Genomic DNA, 11,999 nt, shown 5'->3' with positions numbered 1-11,999 from the left:
TAAAAAATTTCTTCTTTTTATCCATTTTATCCTTTTTATCTTTTATTTTTCATTATCATAGTAATAATTTAAACAAAGTTGCCTAATTAAATATTCAATTTCAATTAATAACTCGATAAAAACGAAAATTCAACGAGATCCAACATCCACTGCAAAAAAAATGAAAAATGGTTGTCATTGTTCACGACACTTGGTCGAAAATTCGGATCGTCGAACGCGTACGACTAGAGAATTTTCCTTGTGTTATGGTGGTCCAGAGACGCCATCGTTTTTGGAGGAAATTTTGCATATTTGGCTGTTGTGTGTTGTATAATTTAATAGAAAATACGGAAATATAATTATGTATTAACTACCTAAATAATCTTCACCGTTTAGTATTATTGTAATCGTGTTAATTGTGTATTTTCTTAAATCATTGTGCCACCATATCGAGGTTTCTTTCAGTTAATCAGGTACGTTTCCAATGTTTGCATACAAACTTATTTTGTGTATATTTTGTAAATCTTCGCTCTCTGTTCGCACCTTGTTTTATACGCATATAGCTCAATTATTTCAGCGAAAGTACTTTCATTTGATTACTCAAAAGTCTTGGCTTTTGATTCTAATTTTAGTCATATCTTTTCTAGAATAGCCAATCTTTTGTTATGTTTTGCCGCCTTTAATGTTAATCATTGTAAGTAAAGGGTTAGGGGGTGTTGTATAAGTGTTTTTACCAAGTTCTTCCGATAATTGAACATTCTATCATACTTGAAACACCTATTTGCATGCGGTACTCTCTAACGGAAGTATTTTCTGTATTTCCAAGTGTTTGGTAGGTGATGAAACACTGGGCATGTGTTCGTTTCAAATGTATTAAAGTTTGTTTATTTTTATATAGGTTCGGATTATGAATGCTATGAGCGTTTCGCCGGTGAAACCCGCCATAAATCCGGGGAATCACGCAGTCGCCGCTACTGCTACAAATCTAACCAAATCGCCGTCGGCTAGCTTTCCTCCTATTACTCCTATCAGTTTGGTACCCGAAGCGAAGCCTGTGCCAGCTGTAAATGCTGCGCCTGTGAATGCCGAAAATTCGGTCGATTTGTGCTCGAAGCCTCCTACGTCGAACGGAATTGTATCACCTACCCCGGAAACTAATATTAAAGAAAACTCCGCTAACCCTGCGCAAAATCATAATGAAAAAAGCGACCCTGTGCCGGATTTGATACCTGCAGATGCTCCACCGAAACCGGTTGAAGTTGTTCCTGAAGTCAAGAATGTAGAGAAACCCAAATCAGAGGAGCTTAAGAGTGTTACTCCACCGAAAGAAAATTCGGGTAAGCGTTTATTATTTGTTGTAGATCATTTATTTGTTCTTTCGTCGCTAAAATACGTAGTATTGCAGAACCTGTGAAAGAAATTGTACCTGCGACGCCGGTCGAATCGGCCAAAGAACCGCCGAAAGATGATAAACCAGCGCCAGTAGAAGCTAAACCGGAATCCGCAGTTGTAAACGATGTTAAGGACGGAAAAGATAGTGAATCTCATCAAACTGAAGTCAAACCCAGCGAACCTGTACCGGAACCTAAAAAAGAAACTAAAAGCACGCCGGAGAAGGTCCAAGATAAAAAGAAACCCGAATCTGAAACGAACAACGAAAAAGATGTTCAACCCGAAGCCAGTGCAACGGAGCCTGCTTCGGAAACTCCTGCTACGCCTAAACCTACTAAACGGAAAGCTAAAGTAAATAATTATATATCAGCATCGTACGCTCAATTCTCGTTCATTTTCTAATTCATTATTCTTTAGGCACCCGTTGAACCGGTTGATGATGATGGCAAAGAGGGTAGAAAATCTAAACGAACTCGTTTACCAACCCAGCCTTATCAGAGTCCTATTCCCGAGCTGCAGTTCATTGCCAAATTGCAAACTCCAGCCAAGGCGACACCTAAACCTCCTGCGGAAAAAATAATCGCATTTTTCAAGTAATTGTCAACCTTTTTGAATTTTGAATTTTTTAAATTGCTCGATGAATTATTAAAATAACCATATACTCGTTCTCTTATTTTGTTAGAAACGAATTTTTGGCCGTCAGAAACCCCGAAGGAAGTTTTTACATTTGCCAAGCGTTTCAAAATATTCACAGAAACAGTTCTCGAATTAAAATTAGATGGTTTACGAATCTGCCGAATGACGAGTTCACGCCAGATTTCTTCGACCAAACCGGTACCTACTTCAGTATTGAATTTATACGTATTGAGGAGTTTCGTAGACCTTTCTGTGTTCTATAAGTTGATTTTGATTTAATTTTCTAGAATTTGACTGCATTTTGACGAACGTTACGATGTCACGTGTTGAGAAAGATCGATGGAAGTTACCTGAAGTTGAACGTACTCGTGTAGAGAACATTTTGAAAAGAGCTCTAGACGTAGAGAAAGGCGTAGCTGAACAACCTTCTATTACCGAAGAACACCCCGACGGACGTAAGTTCATTTTACCATTGTTTTATATTCGTACGTGCTCGTTTCGCTAATTAACAACATCGTAAATTTCATGTTTTTTCTAGTCGACTTGAGCTTGTTCAAAGACGAAGCTCAACTGAAAAAGAAAAAGAAGAAGAAATCCGTATCGCCCAAAGCGAACAAAAAGACGGTCGCGGCTAGCGATACCGTCAAGAAGCCCGCAGCGTCCAAATCAAAGAGATCAACGGCAGGTACTCCCGCTAACACATCTACCTCATCGACCAAGAAATCAGCTCGTTTATCCAACCAAAGTCAAACAAGTGCTAAAGAAACAGCTCCGCAGAAACCCGCCAAACCGGCTGAGAACAAAACAAAAAAAGATAAGAAGAAGAAAAAAGGTAAACAGGGGGCCGCTGCAAAAGCTTCGACTAATGCTAAACAAAACGATAAAGCAAAAGTGTGGGAGCCATCGGTGAAATCGTCCAATTCGTCTAAAGTAATTTTATCTTTGAAAAAAGAAACACCCGCAGCTGCTTCGAAAACAGCCGCCGCTGAACCAACTACAAAAGCTGCCACCAAAAGAACTTCGAGCGTTTCTAGCCGGGCTAGCGCAACCAGTACTTCGCCTGCTGCTGTACCTCAGAAGAGAAGAAAAGAAGAACCCAAAACCGCCGCTGCTAATCAGCCCACTACTAATGAAAGAACTGGTAAAGTTAGAAGTGAGTAGTCATTGTTTGGCATTTTATTTTTCGTTCGTATTTTTTATTATTTCGTTTGTCTTAATTTCGATTCGACGAATCCGCCGCGATTGGAAATATCGAGTGACCCATTTTTTTTTACCGATTTATCGCTCTTTCTTTTCAAGTTATAGCTTTTAGTTAACTATATCTGTGGTCGTGTTAATAGTACGTCTGAAAGTATGTCGTTCGTGACAATGACCTATTCCTCGTCATTCCCGAGGGTTTTCCGTTATCGAGCGATTAGGCCTCGTAAATCTTGAAACTCAGCAACGTCGGAATTGTTTCGCAGTCTCGATCACGCCGAACATTACGAAAAATACCGATGAGAAACACCTATGGTACGATGTAAAATGAAGAATTGTTACTTTCAGATGCAGGTTCGGCCGTCGCAGCGAAAATAAATTCGGCTGCCATGAGAACAACTAAAGAAAAAGAACGTAAAACATCGAATTCCTCGAGTCAGCGCAAGAAATGATCATTATTTCGTATATGTATTTAACGTAACCGGTTGTTGGTATAAGTGTATCGAGAACGAAGATGAACAATCCGAAGCCGTATGATTTGGTTACTTGGTTTTTTTGATCGTACGTGTTAAGGCGTCCTTTTGATAGTAATGTAAAGACTGTATATTATAACTAGGTAGCGCTGATATACCGAATGTTTAATGTATATATCGATGATTCTTGTTAAATGTTCCAAAATTTTACAACGTTGTTATTACTTTATTACGTTTCAGTTTTTTTTTTTTTTTTTTTTTTACGTATTTTAATGTTTATTTGAATCATTGTGCCCGTGTTTCTCGGTTTGATCGTTGGAAAGGCAACTTATCGATGTAATGAACACATCAGATAGTAGTCGTTCCTACGAAATCGTCGTTTTATTAATTTTCAGGTAACTTAATCGTTTTATTTATTTCTTTGTATTTTTTCTTTCTCCATCTCTCGCGTGTACGATGGATATAAGTTGATATCTTTTTGATTTTATTGAAACAAATTTTTATCGTAGAACACAACAAACACTACATCAAAATCACCGAAGAGATTTTGAACTTTTTATTAGCTCTCATTTAGAAGAAAATGAAGACTAAGAAAAAAATATACGAAACTCGCGTATTCGTATATTTTCAAGGTGCCATTCGAAGTAATTGATCGCGTAAAATGAATCCTCACTATCAAAATTGATACTTGACGTCGTCGCTGTCGCGTGTTTTTTTTGATTCGTAATCGAGATAAGAATCGTAGATCGTCTTGTTTTGAAACGTGTCCCTGCTGCCGTGTAAGTTCGTCGAGTACATTACACGGCAGCATTTTGAGAAGTTGTGGAGTGCCTAAATGAAACACGACGCTACCAAGCTAATGACGATGAGATTAAAACATCTTTTATATCCCCGCTAAAGTGCGCTTAGTTTTTTTACTTCTTTTTTTTTTCTACATACAGAACCAACATAGCTTGGTATTTAGTTGAAACTTGGTCGAGTTTAACGATGTAATTAAAGCCAAGTAGCGCAAACTTTCTTTTTTTTTTCTTTCATTGTCCCAAAGCATAAAAGAGTAAAAGGCAGAAAGAGTTGTGTCGCTGGCAGACGCATACTTTTTCCTGATGTACGTATTTTATTAGAATAAAATGTTGTAATTTACTGTGATTCTGAAATTTCCGTCGGTTTTGCGCAATCAGTTACATAACGTGTAAATGTTGGTGTATTAACTGTTGTATATTTCTTTCTTTTGTTTAATTCGTAGCCATTTCATTATCCCTTTTTTTTTTTTTTTTTTGCTTAATATGGTACATTCTAAGCCTTTATGTTTATTTTACCTTTTTTTTTCTTTTTTTCAAAATTACAACGTAAGGTATATTTTCTCTTTCTTTTTCATCTCGTTGTACTACTCAGGGCCCAAAATGGAATTTTTAAAAAGAAATATTATTACCTACGCTTTATACCTTTCACATAGGTATGCTGTACAAGTATCATGTAAATGGGCCTCGTCTTAATATTACTTATTTATTCGAGATTGATTTTTTTCTCTTTCTTTCTTTTGTAGCTTGTATCATGTTATTATGTGTATATATCGAATCGGAATTTCAAACTATCATGTCATTATGAAATTTAATGCTTTTTGACGTATTATTTTTCTTTTTTTTTTTTTTTTGTGTATTCTATTTTTGTTTTCCCCTTTTGCGTTGTCAATTTTTTGTTATTTAACATTTTAAAAAATGAAATTATGGTAATGCAATATTTCACTTGTACAATTTTTCATGTTGTATGTAGTTTTATTATTAAAGTATTGGATAAATTGTAATGGGAGTTTTTCATTTTTAGGTCTACTTCATTTTTTATAAAATATTATTTATAAAAAAATTTTAACGGGGTGATTTACCTGCTAGAGTTGATTGAATTGGTGGATTTTTTTCAAATTTTTGACCGTATTCGTAAGAGGTGAGCCCTCTCTGCTCTTCGTGCAAAAAATGTTCATCGTAGGTTCCCAAAAGATGCACTTGTTCTGTTCTACTCTATTCATAGTCCGGCATATGACAATAGGAGTAATGCCCCCCCCCCCCGCCGATCCTCCGGGACAACTTTTTTCTTAAAGGGGACATCCGAAGGAACATTTTAAAGCAAACTTGCCCAAAAAAAAGTTGGCCTTACTTATAAAATGGCGGCCATTTTGATTGACAGGTCAGCCGAAATCGCAGATTTTGAGTTTCAACATAGGACATTGCACGAAATTTTTCAAACCTTACAAAGGTAGATCGAAAGATCATACAAAAATTTATCACCTGTCAAAATTTCAAGTGCTAAAGTGCGTTTTTCGATATTTGGTGAATTTTTGATAATCCGATTAAGGCCAAAAATGAGGGGAAAAATCAAAATTCTACCAAATTGACCAAGAAAGCTGAAATTTGAGAATACCCTATTTTCGACATGTGAAATATCGATTGGAAACGGTTTCAACCCATTTCGAGCAGTTCTGGAGCCTCCAGCAGATTTTTGAAATTCGAAATTCCCACAAAATTCCATCAAATTGGAGTTGTAAAGCTGAAATTTATTCTAAAAACAAAACCAATTTCCATGCGCTACCAAGTACTGCAGGTGAATTTCAAGTCGTTTTGGAGCCTCCAGCGACTTATTGAAAATTCCTGGAGCCTCCAGCAGATTTTTGAAACTCGAAATTCCCACAAAATTCCATCAAATTGGAGTTGTAAATCTAAAATTTACTCTATACTCCAATTTTAACACCCTCTGAAGGCGACTTCAGAAGGGTTCAAGTCATTTTAGGGCCTCCAGCGACTTTTTGGAAAATTACTGGAGCCTCCAGCAGATTTTTGAAACTTGAAATTTTCCCAATAATAATTTATCAAATGGAGTTGGCAAGCTGAAATTTACTTCGCAGACTACATGATGGTTTCAAATGGTTTTGAAGCTTCCAGCTACTTTTAGGAAATTTCAATTTTCCAAAAAAACGTCATGTAACCTTTCAAAAAGTCGCTGGAGGCTCCAAAACGACTTGAAATTCATCTGCAGTACTTCGTAGCGTATTGAAATTAGTTTTTAGAATAAATTTTAGCTTTACAACTCCAATTTGATGGAATTTTGTGGGAATTTCGAGTTTCAAAAATCTGCTGGAGGCTTCAGAACTGCTCAAAACGAGTTGAAACTGTTTCCAATCGATTTGGCATGTCGAAAATAGGGTATATCCCAAATTGCAGCTTTCTTGGTCAATTTGGTAAAATTTTGATTTTTTTTCTCATTTTTGGCCTAAATTGGATTTTCAAAAATTCACCAAAAATCGAAAAACGCACTTTAGCACTTGAAATGTTGACAGGTGATGAATTCTTGCATGATCTTTCGATCTACCTTCGTAAAGTTTGAAAAATTTCGTGCAAGTCCTATGTTGAAAGGCAAAATCTGCGATTTCGGCTGACCTGTCAATCAAAATGGCCGCCATTTTGTAAGTAAGGCTAACTTTTTTTTTGGGCAAGTTTGCTTTAAAATGTTCCTTAGGATGTCCCCTTTACGAAAAAAGTTGTCCCGTAGGATCGGCGGGGGGGGGTGCCATTACTCCTATTGTCATATGCCGGACTATCACTAATTCTTTTCGAATCGAATCTGTGTTGAAAAATTGAATACACCCCCCTCCCCCCTTCGAAATCGAATCTGTCACTACCTGTAGATTCGAAAGATCGAAGAACCAAACCTCAATTTCCTCAAAGTTTCAGATTTTTGAAAATAGAAATTTTCACAAAATTTTGCCTGATGAAGTTGGAAACCTGAAATTTACTTTTTACCTTAAATTTCAACATTCTGAGTCGTTTGGGTGTGGTTTTACACCATTCTGGAGCCTCTTGTAATTTTTTGGAAATTCTAAATTATCAAAAAGTGCCATGCACCCAAACCGTCCAAATTGACTTCATCTCGTATAAACGCGATTACTGGTCGGTAGTGATCCACTTGATCGTTTACATATGGTTTTTCCAAAATCGATTTCTAATTTGAATGGTTGTACATATAGCACTTTTTGAAAATCTGGAATTTCTAAAATATGGCAGGAGACCTCAGAAGGCCTTGAAACCACCTTCAATCGACTCAGTTTGTTGAAATTAGGGCATAAAGTGAATTGTAAGGTTCTCACTTTGTTGGAGGTAGAATTTCGTGGAATTATCATATTTTGGAAAATCTGCTGGAGGTTCTAGAATAATTACGTACTCGAAATGGTGTGAAACCTTTGCTCCAATTTTTGAAAACAATACTTATGGAGTTGGGACATGAGGAACTTGTGGTGAAGATTTGGAGAAAGGGTCTAAGTTTATGAAAATTTGAAAAATCAGCATTTAGTATAATGAGATGAGGAAGTTTGCAAATCAACAAACTGCGCTATTCAAATGCTCAACTTCTCTACAATTTGAAATTTATTCATACCCGTTTATGTAAATCGAACGCTATTTTGCTTTTTCAAATACGAAGTGGTCATTTGTGTAAGAGGTGCGCATTTATTATAATTATTATGTATTTACCTTGATATTCGAGCTAGAGGGTGTCGTCCCTTCACCCTACACCTCGTCGTTATTTTCGCATGATGAATTTTAAAGTTGATCCAATAATCCGGGCGAATTAATGCATCAAGAATGGGGTTCGTTCGGTTTATATGGGATTAATTTGACCACACGACAAAGCTTTTGCTATTTCTCCGCTGTACAGCTTTGGATTTGTAAATTGTTTACAGTTCGTTGTTCGCATCGATTTTTGATATAGGTACCTATTCGCAAAAATAATTACGAATTTTAATAGTATACCTATCTACTGACACAGAGATATACGAGAGACGGTTAGTCGAGGTGTGAACTTAATTATACCGGTTCTGTTTTACCTATGTACCTTCGTTGCAAAATTGCCTACATATCGTTGAATAAAATCTGCACTAAAGTAGGCAAATTTTGCAAAAAAAAATGATTTTTTTCTTGAAAATGGGCTGTTGAGGGTTAGGGAAAAAAACATTGAAATGAATAAGAATCAGCATTTCCATTATTTTACCAAAAAGTTGATTACTGTTTACTGTTTTGCATACAGTGACAGTGTGTTATGGCGGGGTTGGGGGTTAGAACGAGAAATTTACTATATGACGAGGGAAGGAGAGGCAATCGGCGGCGTGGTGGATGATAATACCTAATATTCGGCTAAGAAATATTGTGTTATAGTGAGATATCGTCTTCGGTGTTGGCGAAGGGGTTGGTAATTGATTTCTAAAAGTAATCGTGCGCATGCTTTCGTTAGGGTTGAAGTCACTACTGCGACGTTTTCCAAAGCGTCGCGACGGTATTAAATTTTTTCCAATGTTGTTATCGATGTTGTTGTTTTTTCGATCACTTTGATTGTGTTTGTACTCGTATGTACGAGTTTTGGTGTGAGTTTAACGCTTCAGCTTAGCTCTGTACCTGCCTATACTTACCTACCCTACACCGGTGTAACTTTATAAATCCCATTCAATTAAGCTCTAAATTTTCCCGAGCTTGAAATTCCGCTTTGTTTTCTTGTTTATGTTTCGTCGTTTATGCGACGCTTCGTTTCTATCCTTATTCGTACCAATTGCCTTACAATATACTCGTAGAAACTTGGCTTACGTACGTGCGAAGTGGTTCGATGGTCTCGAAATTTAAACAGAGGCGTCGAACTTTATTTCAAAGTGTTTTATTCGGACGAGGAATGAGGTGAAACGTGAATAGGTTTATAAAATACGAATAGGTACCTTACCTACGTCGTGTTTTTATTTTTTCAAAGTTCGAAATTAAGTTGTAATCTGCTAACGAGGGAGGTATCCCTATTGACAGAAAAATGAATCGAATACACTAAATTGAAAGATCATGCAGAAATATTGTACATTACAAGCCTTTTCAGATGTTAAAGTGTAGTTTTCGATTTTTCGTGATTTTTAAAAATCAAATTGCTGTCAAAAATTGGGGAAAGAATCAACTTGGAAAACTGAAGTTTGTACGTATTCTACATATTTTCGATTCGAACCTGACACGTGCCGAAGGTGGGGGGGTCAGGCGAAAAGTTAGGCATTTTTGGAAAAAATTGGGTGATTTGAAGAAATTGGGGAAAATTTTGGAAGAAATTGTGCAAGCAGGGACCATCAAAGAATTACTAAAAATTTGATCAATTTTAAGCCACATTTTTTTATGATTGGCCCAAAATTTTATCAGCTGTTGCCAACTAACAATGGCTCACTTGGACCAAATTATATCCGTGTTCTGCAATTTTCATAAATGTTTATCAACTTCATCGAATATTTCACCAATTTTTGACCATTTTTTTCCTAGTATGTTGGCTGAAACTTTCGCTCTGGTGCCAATATCCCCAAATTTGATCAACTTTCTTGCCAACACTGCCATCAACGTTTCCTTCCTTTTATCAACTTTGATCAACAATGCTTTTTTCTAGCCAACTTCTGACTACCTACATTGATTTAGTTTGGCCATTTGTTTCATCAGTCAGATGGTATTTTTTAAGTGAAAATGTTGAGGTTCTTGAAATGGGGAAATTTGCTCGCTTAAATTATTAAAAATTCGTTCTCCAGCTACTATCGACTTCTCCTCGTCGTTTCCTTGTAAGCGGTAGGCCTGTTGGCCTGTCTGCTACTGTGTGGAACCTGTTGAGGATGAGCCTGAGGTATCAGTGAGTTTCCTCCTTGGTCTCCCTCTGCTTCTCTTCCCTGTTGGTGTATATTGGAGGACCTGTTTTGGTGGTCTTGTTTCCTCCATCCTCTTGACATGATTTCTCCAATCTTTCCTATACTGTTTTATTCTCTTCATGGCTGGCTTCACTCCGAGATCTGCTGTTATTTTCTCAGATGGGACTCTGTCTTTGAGAGTCACCCCTGCCGTTCTCCACATGAACTTCCTCTCCGCTGCCGTTATTCTTCTTTTATCAGATTTCTTCAGTGCCCATACCTCGCTTCCATAAGTCATCATTGGTATTGCTAGAGTATTGTACACCTTCAATCTTGTTTCTTTTCGCATCTTACTGCTTCTCAGGGTCCTATTTATCAGTCCTGTGACTCTCAGGAACGTTGCAATCTTTCCACCAACATCTACTTCTCCCTGGTATGATATCATGTTTCCCAGGTATTTGAAATTATTGACCTGTTTGATGATTTTTCCATTAATTACAATTTTGCTTCTTACTGGTTCCTTTCCTTTGAAGGCCATTGTTTTTGTTTTCTCTGATGATATTCTCATATCATATTTTTCTGATGTCTTTGTTAGATTGTACATTGATCTCTGTAGGTCATCTTCTGTTTCAGCTAGTGCTGCTTGATCATCCGCGAATAGTACTGTTGATATTTCCTGCCTTCTGTCTGTTTTGATTCCTTTTGGCTTCATTTTCTGCCATTCGTTTACCATGTGATCCATGTATGTACGTGTTGAATAAAACACATGACAGTGCGCATCCCTGGCGAACTCCTCTGTTTATTTCTGCTGTTTCTGAGAGTTTATTTCCAATTTGTACTCTTATTCTACTGTTCTTAGGTAAATATGCTATTTATTACCTTTTGCATTTTATATATTAGCCTATTTCTTCATCTTTTTGGTCTTCAAACAGTTTTTTTCTATTTACCCTATCATATAAGGAGCTCATTGCAAAAATAGCCATTGTCACTTTGAAAAAAAAATTGGGGAGGTTCTTTTCTCCACTGCATTGTATGGATGCATCAGTATGAAAGCCCTCTAAAAGTTTTTCTGAGGGTAACAGGAAATACTCAAGTTGATAAAAAATCACTTTGAATACACTATACCAATTCATCAGGACTTTACAGTGGCTTTTTGTCTTGCTTGTTTTTTATTTTCATTTTGGACAAGGGCTATTTTTGCAATGAGCTCCTCATATGCATGCTTTTTCCAGATCTAAGGATAAAGCACATGTGTGTTTCTAGGTTGTATTCGATCCTTTTATCCATCAGTAGTTTTACTGTATAACTTGTGTCAGTGCATGATCTTCCTTTTTTAAATCCATTTTGACTTTCTTTGCCAGTATTTTCGCATATATCTTGTAGCAGGTGTTGAGCAGACTTATTCCTCGTTAGATTTTCAGGTTTAGCATATCACCTTTCTTGAATAGTGGTATTACATACAATTGCTGTTTTGAATTCTTCAGGTACCTTTTCTTCTTGGTCATCGTCATCGTGGTTCCATATCCTTTACAGTACATTGGAAATCGCATTAAGTGGTACCCTAACAGGGTGAGGCGAATGTCTATATGCCACTGCAATTATTCTAGGGAATCGACATTTTTTTTTTAGCTAACACGTAGTAGCTTCCCGTTGCT

The 11,999-nt window shown here is 36.8% G+C and overlaps 1 protein-coding gene across 3 annotated transcripts; it reads left to right on the top strand.

Moving 5' to 3' along the window:
- Positions 1-236: 236 nt before the first annotated feature.
- On the top strand, positions 237-5,479 carry LOC135848959 (nucleolar protein dao-5-like). Of its 3 annotated transcripts, XM_065369070.1 has the most exons (9): positions 237-452; positions 878-1,316; positions 1,385-1,722; positions 1,789-1,964; positions 2,054-2,205; positions 2,295-2,462; positions 2,546-2,839; positions 2,960-3,160; positions 3,538-5,479. In XM_065369070.1, the coding sequence occupies exons 2-9, from the start codon at positions 887-889 to the stop codon at positions 3,654-3,656; spliced, it is 1,878 nt and encodes a 625-aa protein (XP_065225142.1). In that variant the 5' UTR covers positions 237-452; positions 878-886; the 3' UTR covers positions 3,657-5,479. The 3 variants fall into 3 exon arrangements, with proteins under 3 accessions (XP_065225142.1, XP_065225140.1, XP_065225141.1); XM_065369068.1 differs by having other exon boundaries at positions 238-452; positions 2,546-3,160; XM_065369069.1 differs by having other exon boundaries at positions 239-452; positions 2,546-3,160; positions 3,553-5,479.
- The last annotated feature ends 6,520 nt before the right edge of the window (positions 5,480-11,999 follow it).

This window comes from Planococcus citri, chromosome 5 (assembly GCF_950023065.1).
Source record: "Planococcus citri chromosome 5, ihPlaCitr1.1, whole genome shotgun sequence".
Taxonomy (NCBI): domain Eukaryota; kingdom Metazoa; phylum Arthropoda; class Insecta; order Hemiptera; family Pseudococcidae; genus Planococcus; species Planococcus citri.
This window is presented reverse-complemented; position numbering and strand designations above follow the sequence as displayed.

Excerpts from the sequence above, each read along its gene's own strand:
- LOC135848959 (XM_065369068.1), top strand. The coding sequence starts at position 887 with ATGAATGCTATGAGCGTTTCGCCGGTGAAACCCGCCATAAATCCGGGG. Across the intron at positions 1,317-1,384 it reads TCCACCGAAAGAAAATTCGG|AACCTGTGAAAGAAATTGTA; the intron begins GTAAGCGTTTAT and ends GTAGTATTGCAG. Across the intron at positions 2,463-2,545 it reads CGAAGAACACCCCGACGGAC|TCGACTTGAGCTTGTTCAAA; the intron begins GTAAGTTCATTT and ends TGTTTTTTCTAG.